Genomic DNA, 23,649 nt, shown 5'->3' on the forward strand with positions numbered 1-23,649 from the left:
GTGGAGAAGCACTCACTGACGCTGCCGGGCATGCTGTGTTCTTCCAGCCTCCTGCTTGTCTGCTTTGGATTCCAACTTCCGCAGGTTTTCGTTTTGTCCCCAACCGAGTTTTCTGTCCCGTGGCTGCGCAGTATCAGCAACACGAAACACAAACACTTCAGGTCGATCTCCCAGCCCTTTCGGCCTGAGGGGTTGGCCCCTGACTGCGCAGGCGCGCCAGCTGGGCGGGAATGGGGCGGGGCCTGCGCAGGCGCTGTGCCCTCAGGGACTCGGCGTCGGTCTATATCCCAGTGTGCGGGCAGTTGGTGCCGTCTTTCCGGTGAAAGTCCATCATGTCCGTTATGAAGGCGATTTGCGTGTTGAAGGGCACCGGCGACGTGACAGGCACCGTCTGCTTCGAGCAAAATGTGAGTTGCCCGGAGCCTGTTTGGCAGTGGGGTTGTTTTCCCCCGGCGCTTGGGGGGGGCTCGGGATCTGTCGTGGAGAGCGCCCGTCCTTCCAGGGCCTTTATCCCCCACCCACACTCCATCCCACCGTGTCCCCTCACCCCCTGTGTCCTCCCCATCAGCTGCAGAGCTGGACCAGGGCCCTCGCTGTGTTCCTACTGGGCAGAGCACCGATGCAGACTTTCCCTGTCTTATAGCGGCCTGTGTTTCGTTTCAAAAGTGCACGTCTTAGTCATCCTGTGTGACTGAGCACTGCTCTTTACACCCTACGCCCTATCCCTGCCATTGCTGTGTGTGTCTTTTTTTCGCTGTGTCATGGTTGCACCGCTACTTTGCCGCAGCTTGCAGCGAATTAACGTGGGCAATCCGATAACAATGTTTGTTTTGGGGAGATAGGGCAAGCGCTGCGAACATGTGAAGCGACAGCAACTTGTCTCTCGTCAATGGTTGTGTTGTAGAACCTGTGAGCTTTCGCGGGGTCGCTGACTTGGCGAGTTCATCCGGAATACCTTTTGGACTCTGTTTGTATGCATGCATGCCAATTTGTGAACCTAACAACAGCTGGCGGTGATGTTTTCTTCTGAAGGACTGCTTGCTTGTCAGAGCTTGGCACAAGTGTTTTAATTCATTCTGTTGGAAATGCGCAAGTACATGAGTTTGGCGCGTTTTTAAGATAGATGTGCATGTATGTATCCTTGCTTGGGATACCATCGCCTCCAACTTGCCTTCTAAGGTATACCCATCCTGACTAAAGTCTCATTGCTTGTTGCGTTAACGAGTGATGGTTGTAGCAATGTAGAACGCTGCTTCTTAATTTAAAAATTAGGGGAATAACATTTAAATTAGAGACTCCAGTTGCACTCGAACTTAAAAGCAGGAAGTGTTATTGTAGAGATTTGTGCGCATAACAGGTGTGCTGTCCTGCAGATTGCTGAGGCCTTATCTGTCGTTCCTAAGTTGCGGGGCGGGAAGCAAGTTTTCCCTGTTCCCTAGCCAATATTTGTCGTTCAGCCAACGCCTGAAACGATATCTTTTAGTGTTTGTGTGAGCTTGAGCTTGCTTTCTGTAAATTTACTGTGCTGCATTTCGTAAGAGTGAAAGTGCACATATTTGTTTTTCAAGTGGTCAAAGCACAGGCTTGTTTATACGGTGGAAGAATCATAACCTCCCTCTGGAAAACTAAAAACTGGTTTACCTCTTTATTTTCTGATTTTTTTTTCTCTGTAACTCTTGGTGAATGTAAACTTGGACTGAAGCCTGCACCCTGACCAGTTTTTCTTAATTTGAAAAATTGTAGCTGTAAATACAACTATTTCTTGCATATGCAATTGAAACTATTTTTGGAGAAATTAAATACAAACAAAGTTATTATAATCAATTTTTAGTGGTTGAGGTGTAAGTAGATTTCATGCATACTTTAGCTAGTCAATAGTCTTGGAAATGATACCATGGTAAAATATTCCTGTAAACTTGCAAGAAACGAGCAGCTGTTAAGATGTGCTGTTGCACTGCAGCTGTAGACTTCTGAAATCCCAAGGTGAGATTATTTGCCGCATGTTTGCCTCTCCATATTTAAATCCTGACTTTACTCCAGTGTTAGCATACCATAAGGAAGAGGAGCTGGAGTAGACCATGGCCTTTTCAATCTGCTGTGCTATTCATCAAGACTTTATTGCTCAACGCTATCTCCTTGCATTATCCGCATTCAAATGCTTCATATACAGAAACGTCTGTTTTCATCTGCATTGAATACACTCATCAAATGAGCATCCGTGGCCCTCTGTGGTAGAAAATTCTAAAGAATGGTGATGTTTGGGTTATGAATTTTCTCCTGAATTTACAAGCCTAAATGGCCATTCACTTATTCGTGAATGTGACCTTGTGTTCTAGCATTCACTGTATTGAACCCCTTGAGAATGATTTTGTTATGGGCCTAATTTACCACGCTTCTCATTGAACAGATCAACTGTACGATCTCTTGGCCAAGTATGTTATTCCTTTTGTAAGGAGAACAAAACAGCACAGACCACTAGAGTTGTGGACATGCCAATGCTCTATATTCAAAAATCTCTATCTTCACTTGTATCATCTTTCCTCTGCAGTACAAGGTCCTAATTGGAGGTGATGGGAATCATTCATGATGACACCATATTGAAGAAGTCTGTCCAAATACATTGACTATTGGATAACATTCAAGCTGGCAAAAAAATGTAAGCACTGACTGGCACCAATAGGAGGATCTAGCTATTGACTGTGGCATTGCCATTGCTAAATTTCCCATATCAACGTGCTACGGTCTACCATTGACCAAAATTGAACTGGATCAGCTAGGAGCTCTTGTAGCACATTGGTAGTGTCCCTGAGTTCAAGCCCCACATGCTTCAACATGTCATCACGTGTTATCAATCTTCAAGCTCCTTCAACCTAACTCCACTTTTTGTCCATTTCATTCTTGAATTCTCCAATCTTCAGAGTCTTGAAATAATATTCACTGCTTTGTCAAATGCTTCTGAGAATCTAATGCTCTATATCCACTGCTCCATCTTAGTAGTAGCACTCAAAAATATCTTTACTAATTTGTCAACACTTCCCTTTTATGAAGTCTGCTTATGCTGCTTCTTTATGCAATCTGTAAGGATCCTGTTGCTATGCTGAACTGGCTGAGGCATGATGACCCTATGGTTGAACCATCACCGGTGATCTCTAATGAGAGAGCACCCATTTGTTCTTGGACTACGGTGACTTAGCTTTGGATGTTAGCTTTTTACTCAGACTTGTTTCCTAGTATGCAACTTCCAGTTTGTTTGCTAATAAAAGCAAAATACTACGCATGTTGGAAACCAGAAACAAACAGAAAAAGCCAGAGGAACTCAACATGAGGGAAATGAAATTGACATTTCAAGTCTGTCACAGCTTTAGAAAATATTGTGTGAGGAAGAGTCGTATTGAACTTGCAACATTACCTCTGCTTCTCTCTGCAAATTATGTCAGACCTGCTGAGTTTGTCCAGCACTTTATTATTTTAGTTGGTTCTCTTCCTTTCTGAAATTGTTGACCACTTGAAGTCGTGCATTCTCATTTCAGTGGATTAATTCACTGCTACTGTTTTGACATTGTGAAATGCTTAAAATTGATCTTTAGATGCAATAGACATGGCTGAGATTAGCTTGTGGTTTTTTTTTTGAAAAAAGCTGCAACTTCCAAAATTGTGGTTTAATTTTTGTACTAGAAAACCAAGGAGGGGAGTAAATAATGTTTTGGTTTGTTCCAGTGGTATTCAGTCCACCTCAGCATCTATTTGGTTTCAAATAGTTATTGCATTCATTTTCGAAAAGGTACTGACCAGCCCTAATTCAATGGAAAATGAGAATCTGTAAGTTGGCATGTATGGATATGAACCGAATTCGAAATAAAAATAGTTATTGTTCAGGTTATTTTAACAACTAATTCAAATACTAAAAGCTTCCACTTTATTGTCTCTCTTCTAGCACATTAACACTAACCACAGATTTCTTATTAGTCGGCAAATGTACCTCATTCTCGAGTGTGGTTTTTATTTTCTCTTTAAAGAGTAAGGTGTAGTTTGATACTTCATCACTTAATGATTTAACTATAAATATAATCTTTAAAATTGACAGGTCAGGAAGGAGCGAAACTGGAGTGTCTGTCCTTGTAAACGACAGTTAGTGGTAAGGCTACATGTTGGCAGTGAAGCTATTTACATAGAAAAGCTTTAGGTTAGAAATATGATAGATTTATTTCATAAGACTAAAGGTACAGCTTAAGCAACAAAAGAGGATGTTTGGATTGTGTATAGTGTAAGTTCCATGGCACTCCACGCTGAGTGAAGAACTCTATCTTAAACATTGGATGTTTGGAGCTGGACATACAGGTATCGTGAGTCTCAATTTTAATTATGCATAGAATCTTTGGTTTTGTAATTACAGCTGCTAAAATTAATAAGTTGGAGAGCAGATATAAACTTTAAGCGCCAGGTTTATTGTGTAATTTGCAGGCTAGATTATGATACTAACACTGAAGTAATTACGATGAGGCTGAACATTAGTTGGTATTCTAATTAAGTGTTTGTGCTAAGAAATTTGCAAATGGTTATTTCACGTGAGTTCAATTTTCATTTGGGCTGAGATTATGGTGAAGATCCCACCTTCTCAACACTGAGGCATGTTAACCCTTGGTTAAAGTACCATCAATGGTGTGTATCTATCATGAGCAGCCTGTGGTCTGCTCGGGCTATGGTGAATTTAACTTTATTGGTAATGTTAAGTTTGCAAGCTGTTACCTTAATTTAAGTAACATTTTGTAAATTATATATTGCCAATAGTCATTTTTGCTGTTACAATAAATAATCCTTTTTTTAGATGGGTTATTTTAGTTTGTTTTCAGATTAGCCTAACCAACTTTTGCTCATCAGTGTCGCACTTTCGTCATGTTCTTTGCAGGGAGAAGTAACATGCCTGTTTTAACGTGACAACAGGTAACAGATATTCTCTGGCTCATTCTTGGGGACATGCCTTGGCAAATCATTCTATCTGCTCTGATTTTAAATTTGTTTGACAGAATCTGACAATTGTTATCCAGTCAATGCATTGTCATATATTGGTTGTAGGCAGTGGTACTAAACTATTTAAACTCCGAACCATGGACAGAAATGTTTGACGATACACCGAGATTGAGATTTAAAATTAAAGAATTGAACCCCCAAAATGTCCAGGGTGTATGCAGCAGGTGTAATTTAAAGACCATTACCTAATCTGTCCAAAATCGTCTAATAGATTTGAAACTGCACATGAAATGGAAGGTTCTGAGAAAGGAAATGGAGATCGGGATCAAAGAGGGCATTGTAATGGTTCCCAAAAAGTTTCAGCGCAGTTGCAAAATATTTCAATTGTATAATATTGTGAAATTGGTTCTTTTTAGCCAAAGAGAAACTCAGGACTGCAGATGCAAAAGGCAGTCAAAAAATGTGGCACTGGAAAAGGCCCAGCAGGTCAGGCACCATCCAAAGAGCAGGAGAGCAGACGTTTCTGGCATAAGCCCATCAGCAATGTGGAGGGGGAAGGAGCTTCAGATAAATAGTAGAGGGGGGCTGTGGGGAAGGTAGGTGGGATGGCAGTAAGTGATGTTTGATGGGTTGATGGGGAGGGTGGAGCAGATAGATGTAGTGTGAGGGTGAGTGGAAGTGGTTGGCCACAGTGGTGGATCTGAGTCTTAACTTGACACCAATCCTTAAGAAAATTGACTTCATCCAGTTCTAGCTTTAGAAATGATAAAACTTTATTTTACAAGAAATGTAAATATTTTAGCTAGGATTAATCCCTTTATTAGTGTGAGTAATAACCTATTTAACAGTTTTAGTGGATGACAGTGATAAATGCTGATTAAACTTGATAAGGAGACTGAAACCTCTTATTTGGAAAAGGAGAGTGAGTGAGTGAGTCAATTAGTTCATTGTGATATTAAAATAATGCAGTATAACACTTTTAATTTCTTTAGGGGAGAGGTTATTGACACCAGCTTTAGAAATTTTGACAGCCCATGTAGTTTTTAAAATACCTTTGCCATCTGTCCGATCAAGCTAAAAAATGAAAGGATGCAAGAGTGAAATGAGGGATGCAATCTTCATTTCAAAAATGTGACAGATGTCAGCTTTATAAGAAATATCAGAAGGCACTTGTCTCGCCCCAGCAAGCACCACTAGGTAGTGATGATTGAATGAAAAGTTTGAAACTTTGCAGATTTGGCAGCAACTTTTTCTGCTGAGAATAATACATTAGTCACTGAAAAGGTGGTTTTCTGGCAAAACCTCTCACTATTAATGGGGTTGAAATTGCAAAAAGTTGAATTTTGAGGTGTGCAAATCATGCAATAGCATCAGAAAACACAGCATTATCTATCGATGGGAGAAGGATATGGTCCATATCAGTTTTTAATAGAAATCCAACAGTTCCATCAGTATTAAGTGATCACTTCTCAGCTTGGGACAAGACTATAGTTACCATTTTGAGCATTTTTTAAAATGCATTACGTTGGAAGAAAGACTTAAAATTCAAAGCCCAAGTTTTGGAACTGATGCTTAAACTTGTGACAGCCTTGAGAGCCAGTTTTCATTGGGTAAATGTGGCTTTTTACACAAAAAGGAAGGGCGTAAAGTAGACACCTCTAAGTTTTCTGGTAGAGTGCAAAATTAAACCATTAGAGAACCAGACTCTTGAAAAAGCATCTTCAACACAGTTTGGTGTATGGATTACACATTTGCAGATTGTAAAGGAGTTATAGAAAGTTACAAAGAACCAGTACTTCAGAGCTGTGCAGCACGCACTTGTATGTTGAAATTGACTATTGGTCTGATTAATCACTTTTATTTCTAATCAAAATGAAGTGATCTATACCTGCTTTTGTTAGCTTTTATTTTTGAACTATTTACCAGCAGATGCTATTCAGTAGAGAAGTGGAGCTATTATGAAAGTGTGGAAAACTACTGCAAAATAGAACTTATTGACAATGCAGGGTGAGAGGCAAGCAGTTGCACCAATGGGTTGGCAACATTTAAGTACAAAAAAGGGGAAGACTGATTATGTTCAGACAATTGCTTTGGGAGCAAACATGTTCTTCGAAAGCGATCATTTAATGAAAATGTGTTAGTGGAAGATCAACATGCAGCAGACTAGAAAAAATACTTGAAGGCCAAGGATTTACAGCTTAAGGCCAAGAACTGCAGTACAGATGAGAGGTGCTATCAGAATCCGAAACCCATACAACCAGAACTCTTGGTGGCTACTAGCAAAATAAACATGTTAGTGAAAGCTTTCAAAGCACCAGAATCACTAAGTTGGGGAAACTTGGGAATTTATACACAGGTGCTAGCTGGCAGGTAGCCAGCCTTATTGGGTTACGTGGGGAAAATGCATCTCCTGATGGGACTTGCATAGTTAAAGGCTGGCTGAAAAACGTATGGTTTTGAGGACCAACTGAGTGATAAAGATAGGAATAGGTTCACCAGTGGCAAGAAAAGAAATGTTAAATCATTTTTTAAAATTGGTAGCAATAAAAATGTGAACGCAGACCAGTTGACTGGTTTCTGAAGTGAGATTAGTGCAAAAGGGGCATCAAATACAGTGGGAACACCCTCACAGTAAATTAATGTGATCTAAATGATGTGACTTTGATATTTCTCCAAATAGTTCTTTCTAAATAAAATTAGGCTTTTGAATTGGGCAGTTGAAAGCAGACCTTTCAGTCTTTTATTGGTAGCATAGGGCAGTTTTCAGGTATCCTTATGCATAAAGTTTTTTCTTTTTGGGTGGAGCAATGAATTTGAGAGCAGTCAAAAATATACTTAAAGCAGTATTCAGTATTGGAAATTGGACTTTTGGAGCTTTGCTCTGTTCTGCCTGATTTTCAATTCAGTATTGCTTTGCTTTGCTTCAGCATTCTTACTTGAAACATGTTTGCTGTTTGTCAGTCAGGCCTCTCAATTATGCAGCAACTTGAAAATGGAGGTGGAGGAATTGAGGTCTAATTGGACAGTTGAATTATCTGACCCCGCAAACAAGGCCAGGTGCCAGTTTATGGAGTTAGAATCTTGAGTGTGAAGTCTTTATAGTGCAGGTGATATTTGATTGAACAAAACTTTATTTTTAAAAAATATATTGCTAAGGTTGGAAGATGCCAGGAATGTAAACATTTTTTAGTGATGCTTATGCAAATCTGGTGGATTTTCAATTTCAGGAGAGTTCATAATTGTTTTCTCTTTTCTGGAGAGGTAGGTAAATGTTGTACTTGCTGATCAGAATACTTTAAAAGTATCTTGCCAGAGCTACTCAACCTTGTTCAGATTGTGGCATTTTCTTGTCACAATGGAAGAAATTCTAAAAAGGGATTCGGTAGCAATGCCCCAAAGAGGATTGAGGACAGAGCATTGGATGTGACATGTATGGACATCAGTAAGGGGTTTGTCAGGTTCCTCATGGTCTACTGGTTAGCAAGGTTAGATCTTATGGAATACAGGGAGAACTAGTAACTTGGATTCAGAACTGGCTTGAAGATAGACGTAGGGTAGTTGCTTTTCAGACTGAGGTCTGTAACCAGTGGAGTGCCACAAGGATCAATACTAGGTCCACTGCTAGATTTGGATGTGAGCATAGATATAGTTTATAAGTTTGCAATGACACCAAAATTAGAGGTTTTAGGTGACAGCGAAGCAGGTTACCTCAGCACACTGGGATCTTGATCAGATGGGCCAATGGGTTGAGATAGGGTTTAATTTAGATAAATGTGAGTGCTGCATTTTGCAAGGCAAATCAGAAGGAATTACACGCTTAATGGTAAGGTCCTGGGGAGTGTTGCTAAACAAAGAAGCCTTGGAGTACAGGTTCCTAGTTTGTTGAAAGTGGAGTCTCTGGTAGACAGGATAGTGAGGAAGGCATTTGGTATGCTTTCCTTCATTGGTCAGAGTATTGAGTGTAGGAGTTGGCAGGTCATATTGCACAAGACATTGGTTAGGCCACTTTTGGAATAGTGTGTGCGATTCTGATCGTCTTCCTATCAGAAGGATGTTGTGAAACTTGAAAGGGTTCAGAAAAGATTTGCAAGGATGTTGCCAGGGTTGGGGGATAGGGAACTGTAGAGAGGCTGAATAAGCTGGGGCTGTTTTCCCTGGTGTCGGAGGCTGAGGGGTGACCTTACAGAGGCTTATAAAATCATGAGGTGCATGGATAGGGTAAATAGACAAGTCTTTTCCCTGGGGTGGCAGAGTGCAAAACTAGAGGGCATGGGGCAACCTTTTCACACCGGGTGGTAAGTGTATGGAATGAGCTGCCAGAGGAAGTGGTGGAGCTGGTACAATTAAAGCATTTAAAAGGCATCTGGAGGAATATATGAATTAGGAAGGATTTGAAGGGATATGGGCCAAGTGCCTGCAAATGGGACGAGATTATGTTAGGATATCTGGTCAGCATAGACACGTTGGACCGAAGGGTCTGTATCTGTGATGTATATCTCTGAATCTGTGACCCATTGCATGCGTGCTGATAAATCAGTCTGGGATAATATGCATTCAACCTTGCATAGATGAAAAAAGATTATGGATCAATTTTCATGACATTTAAAATGTGGATAATGGACTAATCTCAACTGAAATGGGTGGATAGCTGCACCCTGGTAGCTGATGGCTTCCAAAAGAAAGCAGCAGGCTGTAAGAAACATATACTAGAAAAGATGTTAGGGACATGTGACAGGGCCATTTATTTGAGAGGTGTTGTCTTGTGCATCCTGAAGTGAGATGTCACTGTGGTACTGAGTCTCTGCTTCAGACAGGCAGTCAGTAAATTGATTGGAGTTTTCCTTGGAGCAAAAGCGTGTGTGGGGTCAGGCTTTCCGAACCAACGACCTTTGGGTTTGGCTTGGTTTGATTTTGAGTTAGAGGTCTGCTGGATGCTGAGCAAAAAGCTTGCTCTCTGGAGAGCAGTCTGAGACAGTGAGGCTTTTTCCTTAAAAAAATAGTTTTGTTCTGGAGGGTAGAGACACAGCATGTGAGAATCACTTAGGTGTTTTGCTGAATTGAATTTTTGCCAAAGGGTGTGTTCATGGGACACTGCCTAAATATGGGATGGGTGATGAGTAATTGAATAATACACATCTTCAGTCTTTCAGCAGTTCTGCCAATTTCTTTTACTTGAATTTTTGTAAGAAAGTGTATTTTTGTTTAAAGTCTTGTGGTGGACCAAGCAAATGACGACATCCTGAACAGCCCCTTATGCTTTCAGTATAAAACTTGAGCTCTACGTTATCTCCTCCGTATTTAGATTAGGTTAGATTACTTACAATGTGGAAACAGGCCCTTCGGCCCAACAAGTCCACACCGACCCGCCGAAGCGCAACCCACCCAGACCCCCTATATTTACCACTTACCTAACACTACGGGCAATTTAGCATGGCCAATTCACCTGACCAGCACATCTTTGGACTGTGGGAGGAAACCGGAGCACCCGGAGGAAACCCACGCAGACATGGGGAGAACGTGCAAACTCCACACAGTCAGTCGCCTGAGTCGGGAAGTGAACCCAGGTCCCTGGCGCTGTGAGGCAGCAGTGCTAACCACTGTGCCACCGTGCCGCCCTTTTGGAAAGTTGAAGCAATGTGGTTCTGATCTGGTCCATAATAAATGCTATGTATATTTCTTCAAAATAAAGAAGCATTAGTCTTTTTGCATTTTCCTTGTTGTTTTTCTTTAATTGCGTAAAATTCTGGTTAAACTTAGTGATCTCAACCAAAAATATCAGGCAAGTGAAATACTTTGCACTGCAATTGTTAGTAATTTAGCTAGTTGCACAAATTAGATTTCATTTTGAAGATGTGATCACTGTTGCCAACATGGGCCACCAGTCAAGTGGCCTCTCTTCTATTTGGCTATGTAATAAAATGAAGCCCTGAAACAGGGAAAACCTGAAGCACCAATTGACTGAAAATATTTGTGAAAAGTGAATTAATTTTCAGTGTGATAGTTTTATTCTTTTTGGATCGCTTGACTTCTCTGTTTTTATTGCCGATTAACACATTCTGTAATACTGGAAAAAAAATCCACCTAATATCTTTATGGAACTTTTCTCCAGGGAGATGGACCTGTGACTGTGAAAGGAAGCATCACTGGATTGACTCCTGGGAAGCATGGGTTCCATGTTCATGCTTATGGAGATAATACAAATGGTACGGAGTAAATATTTGCTGTTATGACAATTGTGAATTAAAGACTTAATGTACTAATGTTCATTAAAATAAACTGGAATGAAATTGAGTTTACTGTGTAGATGTATAACATTTTAAATTCTAGTGCAAAATGCACATTTTATTAAAAGTTAGCTTTAAATCTCTAGTAAATGCTGGCAACATTTGGCAGATTAGACATCTATGGAGAGCACAAAATTGATTCTTCAGATATGAAGCTTTCATTAGAGAGAAGTTTTTTTTTGCAAAAGATAAAAGCTAATACATCAAATTAAGGGAGGATGAAAATTTGTGTTTAACAGTATAGACCACAATCCAGTGGCTCCACTTTTTTTGAGCACTTACATTAAAAAGAGGTGAACTTTTTCAAAATCATCGAAGCAAGGGATCAGTTATCAATTAGGCCATAATCTGTAGCTTCAGTGGCATGAGACTGAAAAGTCCATCCAGTTCTTAATGGCATCTACTTCTGAACCTTGTTTCCCTCCCCTCTATCTTGAACTTGAGACCAGACAACCTGGAATAAGAAACCAATCTGTCTAGACATGAGGCCATTTAGAATCAAATGAGTTGGGCCTGGGGGTAGTAGAGATGAAAGCAGCATCAGCAATACAGGGAGTGATGCTAAGAAGCATTCAATGAAGTGTGAAACCTGGAAACTTGCTTTGTATGTGACAATGAATATTAACACTGGGCAAATGGCAACCAGATGGGAGGCACAGTATTTTCTGTTCATGCAGTTTACATGTGTCCTGATTTTAAACAAACTTCTGTTCATGAGTAGGAAGTGAGAGAACCCATCTAGATAATCCAACTGTACATCCATGGGAAGTTTTTCTTTATTTAAAATGTCTTGCATTTCAATAATCCTTTTAAAACCTTTTTATGCTGCTCCCTAACCTAGGAAAGCATTAACATGGATGTGCCAGTTATGATTAAAGGTTTTAAAAATACTTAACTAGTTGAGGGCTAATGTGTACTTTCCTTGCACATTGAAACCTAGTTCAGTAGTTCACTCTGAAACCAAGTGTTGTAATCAAAAGCTTTTCTTCCAATGAACCTTGAAAGAGTGGTATTCGATTGATTATGGCTTTGATGGTCAATAAAGCATTCAAAAAAAACCAACTTATTGTTGGTTCAGAAAGGCAAGTGCAACAGACCTTTGCACAGCTGGTCTGCTCCAAGAAAATGTAGACAACAAAACAACTTTTTGGCTGAAACAACATTTTAGTGCCAGCAGAGAAAGAAAGTGGCAAAAGTTTGTGTATCTGGATAAACACATTGACTAAATTTGGAAGAGGAGACTATTACATCTCTTTTCCTGTTAGAAATTGTGTAAAACAAGGCTTTGTCTGCAGCCTCACTAATGTGTTTTGCTTGTTGCTAACATTTTTATAGCGTTTACTATCTTGTATCGAAATAGAGAAAAGGTTCAGGAGAGACTGGCATCTTTTGAAAGTTAAGATAAAACGAAAGAGAAACCAAGTTGGTGGAAGAAATAACTTGGTGCTTGTGACTCACTCCAGGCCTAATCAGATTTCTAGGCAATGGTGTCATCGTCTGTTACCTTGACCAAGAGTAAGGAGTGTTTCACTGCTAATGCAGATGTCCAAAATGTGTTACTATCGAGTCCTTGGGTTGTACAGCACGAAAATAGATCCTCGAGCCGAACTTGTCCTTGTCGTCCAGATATTCTAAATTCATCTAGTCCCATTTGGCCCGTTATCCCTCTAAAACCTTTCCTATTTGTGTACCTGTCTGGATGCCTTTTAAGTGTTGTGATTGAACCCACCATATTCCCTGGAATGGAAAACATTGCCACTTATGTCCCTTAATTTTTGTCCTCTAACCTCAACCTATGTCCTCCAGTTTTGGACCTCCTACCCTATGGAAAAGCATTTGACTCTTCATGTTATCCATGACCTTCCTATTTAGCTCCTAAAGTTCCATAATGAAGCTTTATTTTAGTTACCCAACTATTTATCAAATCCTGAATTCTAGAGTTTGTTCAGCAATGCCAGAAATGATCGTAGTATAAAATGTGGGGAAAGGATGTTGGAGAATTGCTGTGAATCACAAATGTTTTTTTTGGGGGGGGGGGGGGGAATTAATCTGCAATTCAAAGTTTAATGTATATGCATATTTTGGCACAAAATTTGCCTTCCAACATACCCACTCTTTAATCAGTTCCCATGCAATAGGCAGTTGCTAATATATAAATCTGGACAATGTATCTCAAATGCAACATATGTTTCTGCTGTCTCTTCTGAACTGTATCACTTCCTACAGTGAGGAAGCAGAATATCTCTCATGCACATAGTTTGCATCTTCAGTGTCATTTGAAGCCACTGCCAACCACCATCACTTTAATTGTGCCCTTCTCTTTTCAGTACTTGATGACTGCAGCACTTACAGGACTGTTTCTAACTCTCTTAAGCCACAGCCCCTAACAGCTTGTTGCATGCTGTTGATTTGGCTGGCTGCTAAATGAAAATGCAAAGGAAAGTATTGATGTGGGCACTTGCCTCCCTTTCAACATGTGAGCTACTGTCTGACTTTGATTCTACTGCCTATGTGTAAACATGATACTATTTTTAAAGAAATTCCTCACCACCTGAAGTTGCTGGAAAGCTTATGATCAATTACCCATCAAAGTTTAGATAACCTGTATTTGTGTACACTACAGGCTGTATTAGTGCAGGACCTCACTACAATCCTTTTGGAAAAGTTCATGGTGGACCTGATGACCAAGAAAGGTGAGCATTTTTTATACAATGATTTTCCATTATATTTTGTGCTATTCAAAGGAGTATACGTAAGTAATTTTATAATGCAATTTTACACTTTTTTTAAAAATTTACTATTTTAGAGTCATCGTCACAGATGTGCAGCACAGAAATTGAACCTTCAGTCCAATTTATCCATGCTGGTCAGATATCCTAACCTGATCTCGTCCCATTTGCCAGCCTCTAAACCCTTCCTTTTCATATACCCAATCAGATGCCTTTTAAATGTTGTAATTGTACCAGCCTCATCCCCTTTCTCTGGTAGGTCAGCACCCTCTGCTTAAAAACACTGCCCCTTAGGTTCTTATTAAATTTTTTTCCCTCTCACCCTAAACCTATCTTAGTTCCGGACTCCCCTCCCCACCCCAATCCCAGAGAGAAGACTTGTCTACTTACCTTATCCATGTCGTCTCATGATTTTATAAATCTCTATAAGGTTGCTTCTCAGCCTCCAATGCTCCAGAAAAAATAGCCCCAGTCTATTCAGCCCCCTCCTATAGTTCAACTTCTCTCAGCCTGGCAACATCCTTGTAGATCTTTTCTGAACCCTTTCAAGTTTCACAACATCCATCTGATAGGAGGGAGACCAGAAGTGTGTGTACTATTCCAAAAGTGGCCTAACCAATGTCGTGTACAGTTGCAACGTGACCTCCCAACTCCTATACTCAGTGCTCTGACCAATAGAGGAAAGCATACCAAATGCATTTTCACTATCCTATCTACCTGTGACTCCACTTTCAAGGTGCTATGAATCTGCACTCCAAGGTCTCTTAGTTCAGCAACACTCCCTAGGACTTTACCACTAAATATATAAGTCCTGCCCTGATTTGCCTTTACAAAATGCAGCACCTCACATTTGAGTTAAACACCATCTACCACTCTGACCATTGGCTCATCTGATTACAATCCCTTTGTACTCTGAGGTAACCTTCTCCACTGTCCACTACCCCTCCAATTTTGGTGTCATCTGCAAACCTAGTAACTATACATCTTGCGCTCATATCCAAATCAGTTTGCACCAAGTTATAAACTTGATATGAAGCATACGTTTGGATGAAAAGATTAGATTCCCTACAGTGTGGAAACAGGCCCTTTGGCCCAACAAGTCCACACCAACTCTCCCAAAGAGTAACCTACGGAGACCCATTTCCCTCTAATGCACCTAACAAAATGGGCAGGTTAGCATGGCCAATTCACCTGACCTGCACGTTTTTGGACTGAAGAAACCAGAGCACCTGGAGGAAACCCATGCAGACATGGGGAGAATGTGCAAACTCCGCACACAATCACCGGGTGCTGGAATCGAACCTGGGACCCTGGTGCTGTGAGGCAGCACTGAGCTGCCCAAAAGTTAGATTATTTTACATTGCAGCATACAAATTGAACTGGCATCAACAGCAGCCAGCAAGATAGAAGCTACCTTGATAAAATAAAGAATTGACCAAATGTATGCGAATACAGGAAAACTGGACAGTGACACTGGATAGAATTTTGATGTATTGAAATTTTCTAACCTGACCTCCCATTAAATCTGCCAAAGCATTCCTACTTTTCTTATTTAACATCTACATTAAGCAACTCCTCCTTTCCACTCACGTCAGACTTCTGCCTTCAGCTTTACTTGAACATAATACAGCCACTGTGAAATCATGACTAATGAAGCTGTCTGACCATCTCAGTTATAGCATCTCCGATGAAGACACTCCAGCATTATCTCTGCTGTAATCCAATTATGTTATTGTGCATTTTAAAGACAGTATAGGAATTCTCCTGATGCCCTTGCACAATATGTGAAAGCTCCCACCTTTTCATACAAGGTTACTGGTTAACCAAAACACAACCACCAGCTAGGATAGGTTTATATCAGTTAAAACTAGAATTTTCTTGCTTGTTGCTCAAATTAAATGGAGTCCACCACAGAATTCTATGTCAAGTTAGTTGATGTATCCACTTGATGAAAAACACAGATCTAGTGTTGTGGGTTTCACAAAATTACTAAGATTGCTAAAGACCCTGTACCAATGTTAGCAGTTTTCACAGATGATTCTTCATCAGCAAAATCATATTGGAGATATGGATGCAATATCTATAAATTTCGTTACGTGCAGCAAATAAACTGGAATGGAAAAATTTGAAAGTGGCAAGTCATTACAGGCTGCAGTTCAGTCGTGCAGACCTGCATAACTGACAGAATGGAAACTCCAGTCAGTTTTAATTTTTCAAGTGGAAAATGATGCCAAAAGTCAAATTTCCTGCAGGAGATTCCTCACAATGAGGATGGAATGAAGTTTGGGGTAGCTAATGTGTGGAATAGGTGTCCCAGTGGCCTGTGTAAGAGTGCAACCTATCTGAGTAAGATATCATCAGATCCAGAGTTTGAGAGATGCAAAGAAATAATGTCCATGTTGCGTTTGTACTCTGGTTTAGATTCAGCTTTTTTTTTTGTATGAGAGCCTCTCGCCATTTCTAGAAACTGCTTGTGCAGAATCAAATATCTTGATGCTTAATTTAACAATGAGGTGCCTTTGCCATGTAACATAATGCCAGGCTTATTTGTGAGATTTTGCCATGAGATCATGCGATGCCCTTTATGCACAGTTAACAGACTATTTGCAAAAGTTATATTCTCTTCATTGAATTGGATGGTCTTTATTGCAGCAGGATGATTCTGAATGCACCACATTGAATCCAACATGGCTATATCATAGGATTGCTAAATGACTCAATTAATGTGATGCGCTTTCTGTCAGATGCTGAAGACCATGAAATGCTGGTTTTAAAACTCCCTTCAGTGTGCTAAAGACAATTTTTTATTCTAAGTGCCACATTAAGAAAACCCAGAAATTCATTATTATTTACAACCAGCCAGACAGCTGGGATATTACTTTTTCATGTTTAAATGAAATCTCCTCTCACTTGAAACACAACCAAACCTGCAGCATTGTTATCAGAATGTTGAAGCAAATGTTCAGACAGTTGTTTTACCTTCCTTTTGTTTCAGGCCCTGGAGAGAATGATCACCCATGTGCACAGGGACATGAGTTCAGTCTTCTCTCAAACAACACCTTCTCAATGAGTTATGTAGTAATTTTACAGGGAGGAGCATCTAGATAAGGCAACATACATTTTAATTGGGTGACCGCTACAATCAGCATGTACCGATAGCGGAGGCCAAACCCTTTTACTGTTATACAATGGGTGTTCTTAACTTTGTTAACTGTACTCATACAATGAATACTTTCTCCTTGTTTGCTGACCTTGCATACTATATGCTTTCAGTATTGTTAAATGGCTCTACAAAATGACTGCCTGTCCATTTTGTTAACCCATTACCCTTGCCTTCAGCACCCCATTGTTAACTGTAAATTCTTATCTGATCTGAGTCTCAGCTGAACCTCCTTTCACAAAACTCCAAACTTAACTCTTTCCCTGCCTGCTTATACCCTATACGCATTCTCAAGTAAAACAAGTTTATTATGCAAAAGAGGTGAAGATGCACTAAGCTACTTGTATTGAAAGATTTCAAAACACTTAGTAAAAGACGACTATTAATTCCAAAGTGCCTCAACAGTACTTGAGTATGAGAGAATTCCTTATTTTGAGAATCTATCACTTCTTCAAATCTTGCCTACAACAGTGTAAGCTGAGTTTCAAAACCCTTTAGCAAGTCTATTAAAATCCTGATGTCGAACTTTAAAATAGGTTACCTCTGTGTGCTCATTCTGTTTACTATTCTAAAGCATCTTGCAATAGCAATCATTTGTTTTCACATTCAGCTTCAGCCAAGACTTCTATGAACTGCCAAGCTGTCTTTCCCCCTAAACTTAAAGAAGGAAACACATTCTAGAACCTTCCAATGCACTACACTGTTTACTTTGCATGTAATATTCTCCCAAAGTAAACAAATTAATCTTCTCCAAGAACTGAAAGAAATTATAGCTACATAATGCTTAGTTAACCTTTGTTAACCTACGTGCATCTAGTTCAAAATTCTAAATAAAAAATAAAACAGATGAACTCCTCTTGCATCACATTTTGAACTGGCAACCAACAACTTGGATGCTGGTGGACAAGTTCACCCTGGTTTTTCATGGGTTCATAAAGTTGAGACTTAAACTGATGTCAATTTTTCTTTGAGCATTACTTTAAGATGTTCATGGTAGTTATTTATATAGACTTTTTTTTCTTTTGGAAGAATAACTTGGAGTAATTTTCTGTAAGTTTTAAGATGGTCAATGGTTGTTGTGTGCAAGACAACCTTTGCTTGTTGAGAGATTTCCCTGTGAACTAAAATGCCCCAAGTACTTTTGAGTTGGTGTCTACACCTTTACTGCTGTCTATATATTTTTGAGGGTTCTGAGTCAACTGAAATAGTTAAACTTCAATATTCCATTTGAATGTAGTAAGATCTAAGTCACCTCTTAAGCTACATATGTTTGGTTTTTTGGGGTGGGGGAGAATTCAGTCCATATGTTCAGTACTTCCATCTCACATATGGTTCAATACGTGTTATCATAAATTCATTCCAGCTCTTTTTAGTTCAAGCTGAAATTGAATTTACCTGCTTTACAGCAAAGGGCATTTTTAGTGGCCTGTTTAGTTTTTCTACAGTAACACTCAAAGCAATTTAGGATGCTTTTACTACATTGAAGACTGAAATTCAAGTTACTGGAAATATCAAATGCTATTCACTTGCAATAAATTAACCTTTTTGGGTTATAAATGTTGCATTCAATATTGCCTCAATTATCTGGTTTAATTGTAACTTATGATTTATTTTAGACATGTTGGTGATCTAGGCAATGTGGAGGCAAATGGGAATGGTGTGGCAGTATTTGAAATGAAGGATGGTCAACTCTCTCTCTTAGGGGAGAAGTCCATTATTGGGCGTACACTTGTGGTAAGTATTGAAAAACTTGTGACCACCTTGTGGTTACAATAATGTCTGATTCAAGAAAGATGAATTGATTGACTTTCAAATCAACTCCTGCAGTTTTCAATGAAATCTGAGTTTTTGTGAAAAACTTGAATGGCGGTACTGAGCTGTACTTCTAACTTGAAGATTTGTTGCTCAGGTTGTGGATGAAGTTGTTGACTTTTTCACTGAGCTTGTAAGTTTCTTTGCAGATGTTTCATCCCCATACTAGGTAACATCAGTCTGCCTCTAAAGTGTTGGTGTTCTATCCCACTTGCTATTTGCTTCCCAGTTTTCTGAGGTGGATGGCATCACTTCCTGTTGTGTCTCTTGGAGGCTAGTTGGCATTCGTGCCACCAAGAGACAGACTCCACTATCTTTGGTGTCCATGCATGGACAAAGAAGGACACCAGTTCAACTGGAACAATGTATCCATCCTATGAGGAACCAAACAAAGACAGAGTCATAGAGATGTACAGCATGGAAACAGACCCTTCGGTCCAACCCGTCCATGCCGACCAGATATCCCAACCCAATCTAGTCCCACCTGCCAGCACCCGGCCCATATCCCTCCAAACCTTTCTTATTCATATACCCATCCAAATGCCTTTTAAATGTTGCAATTGTACTAGCCTCCTCCACTTTCTCTGGCTGCAGATTCCATGCACGTACCACCCTCTGGGTGACAAAGTTGCCCCTTAGATCTCTTCAGTCTTGCATACCAGTGGAAATGTTCAATAATAAGGCAATGATTTATGAAGCAGAATTGAATTGCTGAACCAGTATTTTTGTTTAACGCTGCAGTACAGGAATTATTTTATCCATGTAGTACTTCAGGACTAGGTGTGTTCTGGTTATAGAGTCAGATGTACAGCACAGAAACCAACCCTTCAATCCAACTTGCCCATGTCAACCAAATATCTTAAAATCTAGTTCCATTTGCCAGTGTTTGACTCATATCCCTGTAAATTCTCTCCCCATTCATATAGCCATCCAGGTGCCTTTTTTGAATGTTGTAATTATACTAGCCGCTGCTTCTTCCTCTGGCAGCTCATTTCCATACATGCACCACACTCTGAAAAAGGTTGCCCCTTGGGTTTCTTTTGAAATCTCGCTCTCTCTCCCTAAACCTATGCCCTCCAGTTTTGGACTTTTGTCTATTTACCCAATTCATGCCCCTTGGATTTTTATAAACCTTTTTATAAGGTCGTCACTCAGCCTCTGACACTCCAGACCCAGCTTATTCAGCATCTCTCGATAATTTAAACACTCAAGCCCTGGCAACATCCTTGTCAATCTTTTCTGAACCATTTCAAGTTTCACAACACCCTCCTGATAGGAGGGAGACCAGAATTGCACGCGCAAATTCCAAAAGTAGCCTAACCAGTGTCTTGTATAGCTGCACGTGGCCTCCCAGCTCTTGTACTCAGTGCTCTGACCAACAAAGATAGGATAGTGAAGGCCTTTGATATACTTATCTACCTGCAATTTCACTTTCAAACAACTGTGAACCTGCACTCCAAGTTCTCTATTTAGCAGCACTCCCTTAGACCTTATCATTAAGTGTAGAAGTCCTGCCTTGATTTGCCTTTCCGAAATGCAGCATCTCACATTTATCTAAATTAAACTCCTTCGGCCACTCGTTGGCCCATTTGATCAAGGTCCTTTTGTACTCTGAGGTAAGCATCTTCACTGTCCACTAAATTTTGGTGTCATCTGCAGACTTGCTTACTGTACCACTTATGTTCATATTCAAATCACTTATATGAAAGCAGTGGACCCAGCACCAATCCTTGTCGCACACCACTGGTTGCAGGCCTCCAATCTGAAAAGCAACACCCTACCACCTTTGAGTCAGTTCCATATCCAAATGGCTAGTTCCCTCTGCATTTCATGTGATCTAACCTTGCTCACCAGTCTATCATGAGGAACCTTATTGAATGCCTTACAGAAGTCCATTTTGATCACGTCCACCGCTCTGTCCTCCTTTAATACTGTTTGTTACTTGTTCAAAAAACTCAATCAAGTTAATGGGTCTTGATTTGCCACACGCACAGCCATGTTCACTATCCCTAATCGGTCCTTCCCTTAACAAATGCATGTCCCTCAGGATCTCCTCCAACAACCTGCCCACCACCGATGTCAGGCTCACCGGTCTATAGTTCTCTGGCTCTTCCTTGCTATCTTTTTAAAATAATGCCTCCATAATAACCAAGCTCCACTCTTCCTGCACCTCACCTGTGGTTATAGATGAGACGAATGCTTTTGTTGGGCTTAGTGATCACTATCCGAGCTTTCCACCACGTTCTAGACTGCATTCAGATTGGGGATTTATCCACCTTTTTGTGTTTTAAGATGTCCAATGTTGCCACCTTTTATAACATGGATATTTTTCAAGATGTTGTTTATTTCCCACATTGTGTCTTCTATATCCTTCTCCACAGTAAACACTGATGCAAAATACTCATTTAGTGTATCTCCCGTTTCCTGTGGTTCCACACCTAGGCAGCCTTGTTGATCTTTGAGGTTCCCTATTTACCTCCTAGTTACCCTTTTATCCTTAATGCATTTATAAAATCCCTTTGGATTCTCCTTAACTCTATTTGCCAAAGCTGTCTCATGTCCCCTTATTGCTCTCCTAGTTTCCCTCAAGTATACTCCTATTGCCTTTATATTCTTCTAAGGATTGATTCTCTTTGCTGTCTATACCTGATGTATGCTTCCTCCTCCAAGATATGAGGACAGAGTGGAGCTGGAAAAACCACAGCAGGTCAAGCAACATCAGAGAAGAGGAGGACCCTGATGAAAGGTTCTGAACCGATGTCAACTCCCCCTTTCCTCTGCTGCTTGACCTGCTGTACTTTTTTCCATGCTTCCTTTTTCTTGATCAAAACCCTTAATTTCTCTAGTTATCCTGCATTCCCTACACCTCCCAGTCCTGCCCTTTATTTGAACAGGATCCTAGTCTCTACTCTTGTTTTCTTGCTTTTTTCTGAAAGCTTCACATTTTCCAGCCGTCCCTTTTACGTACGAACATCAACCCCTTGTCACTTCGTGAAAGTCTTCCTAATATTGTTAAAATTGGTTATCTTCCAATTTACAACTTCAACTTTTTAGATCTGATCTATCCTTTTCTATGACTATTTCAAAGTTAATAGAATTCTGGTCATTGGACCCAAAGTGCTCCCCACTGACAGCACAAGTCACCTGCCCTGCATTATTTCCCAAGAGCAGGTAAAGTTCTGTACCTTTTTTCTATGGGAACACCCACGTGCTGAATCAGAACTTTATTGTGCATACTGAACAAATTAAGAGGTCCACATAATCAATGTAAAAATTGCTCCTTGTGTGTGCAGAGATTGTACATGTCATTGTTGTACTTTATTTACAGCTTTAGTCTCTTCAAAAATGCAACTTTGCCTGAACTAAAACTTACTGGCAGAGAATCATCTCGCCCTCACTGTCAACTGACTTTGATATCAAGATAACTGAACTTCCAATATTTGAGGTGCATAATTGCTAGTTTATCAACAGTACCACTTCATAAGATGCCAGTTAAAACAAGTTTGTTGTATTTCAATTTTAGTTCAACCTTTTTTCAAGATAACCTTGGAGGCAATATGTTGAACAGGATATCTTCAAATGAGCAAAACGTGTTCGGCATAACTGAGGCAAAATTTGATTTTTTTTTCTTGCATTGCCACAAGTAAATCTTGCATCGGTAGAATGGAATAAACTATTGACACTTGATATTCTGTTAAAGATTATCGTTCGTGTTTCTTCAAAATTAATTCTGAATTTAAGGCTAAAAGATACTTGATACTAGATTAAAAATGGCAAAAGGTGTGGCTTAAGCACAGACTTTTGAATGCTAATTTGTGCGTTTGCTTGTACTTGGAGTGAAGAAGTAACTGACTCTTGATTCACCATAATCACCCTGATGGGGAGAAGTAAGGACTGCAGATGCTGGAGATCAGTTGAGATTGTGTGCTGGAAAAGCACAGCAGGTCAGGCAGCACCCGAGGAGCAGGAGAATTGATGTTTCGAGCATAAGCCTTTCTTCATCCTGATGATTATGCTCAACATCTATAACCCTGCTCCTCGGACGTTGATAGGGTCACAAGTTGTCATTTGAGATATGCTGATTTTTGACTTTTTTTGTTTTGAAGGTTCATGAGAAGGAAGATGATTTGGGAAAAGGTGGCGATGAGGAGAGTACCCGAACAGGAAATGCCGGAAGTCGTTTAGCCTGTGGTGTGATTGGAATTGCTAAGATTGAAACAAACTAGTCTACGGAGGTGGTGGCGGGGGGGGGCAAGAATTGAAAGTGATTTTTTTTTTCTGTAGGTCAGCATACCTAGCTGTTGATGACTATTGGTCCAAAATAGTCTAATGTACAACAACTTTGTTCAGTGTACTTGATATCTACAGAAAAGAAACTGGCAACTTTGATCCAGCTGACCATTTGGCCTGCAGAGTTGTGCTTTAATTTCCTTGAGACTTGTTTAATCCTAAATACAGATGTCTAGTTGATTCTTGGTTTGTTGGCCCTGTATACTTCCAACCATTGGAATTTGTTTATCTAGAAGAACATGAGCTAACTGAATAGTTGAAAGTACTGAATAATGTAATGTCAAACAAATATAATAAAGGCAACATTCTTTTCTTTCATTATCCAAGTGTCTTAATGGTAAGCGCTGAACAGTTTCAAAATTTGAAATGTTAACATCTTTATTGTCAAAATTGAACAATAAGTTCT

At 40.0% G+C, this 23,649-nt stretch overlaps 1 protein-coding gene across 1 annotated transcript; it reads left to right on the plus strand.

Moving 5' to 3' along the window:
• The first annotated feature begins 243 nt into the window (after positions 1–243).
• Positions 244–23,564, plus strand: LOC132821026 (superoxide dismutase [Cu-Zn]). Its single transcript, XM_060833508.1, has 5 exons — positions 244–407; positions 11,078–11,171; positions 13,876–13,945; positions 18,758–18,875; positions 23,060–23,564. The coding sequence occupies exons 1-5, from the start codon at positions 333–335 to the stop codon at positions 23,177–23,179; spliced, it is 477 nt and encodes a 158-aa protein (XP_060689491.1). The 5' UTR covers positions 244–332; the 3' UTR covers positions 23,180–23,564.
• The last annotated feature ends 85 nt before the right edge of the window (positions 23,565–23,649 follow it).

This window comes from Hemiscyllium ocellatum, chromosome 12, assembly GCF_020745735.1.
Source record: "Hemiscyllium ocellatum isolate sHemOce1 chromosome 12, sHemOce1.pat.X.cur, whole genome shotgun sequence".
Classification (NCBI taxonomy): domain Eukaryota; kingdom Metazoa; phylum Chordata; class Chondrichthyes; order Orectolobiformes; family Hemiscylliidae; genus Hemiscyllium; species Hemiscyllium ocellatum.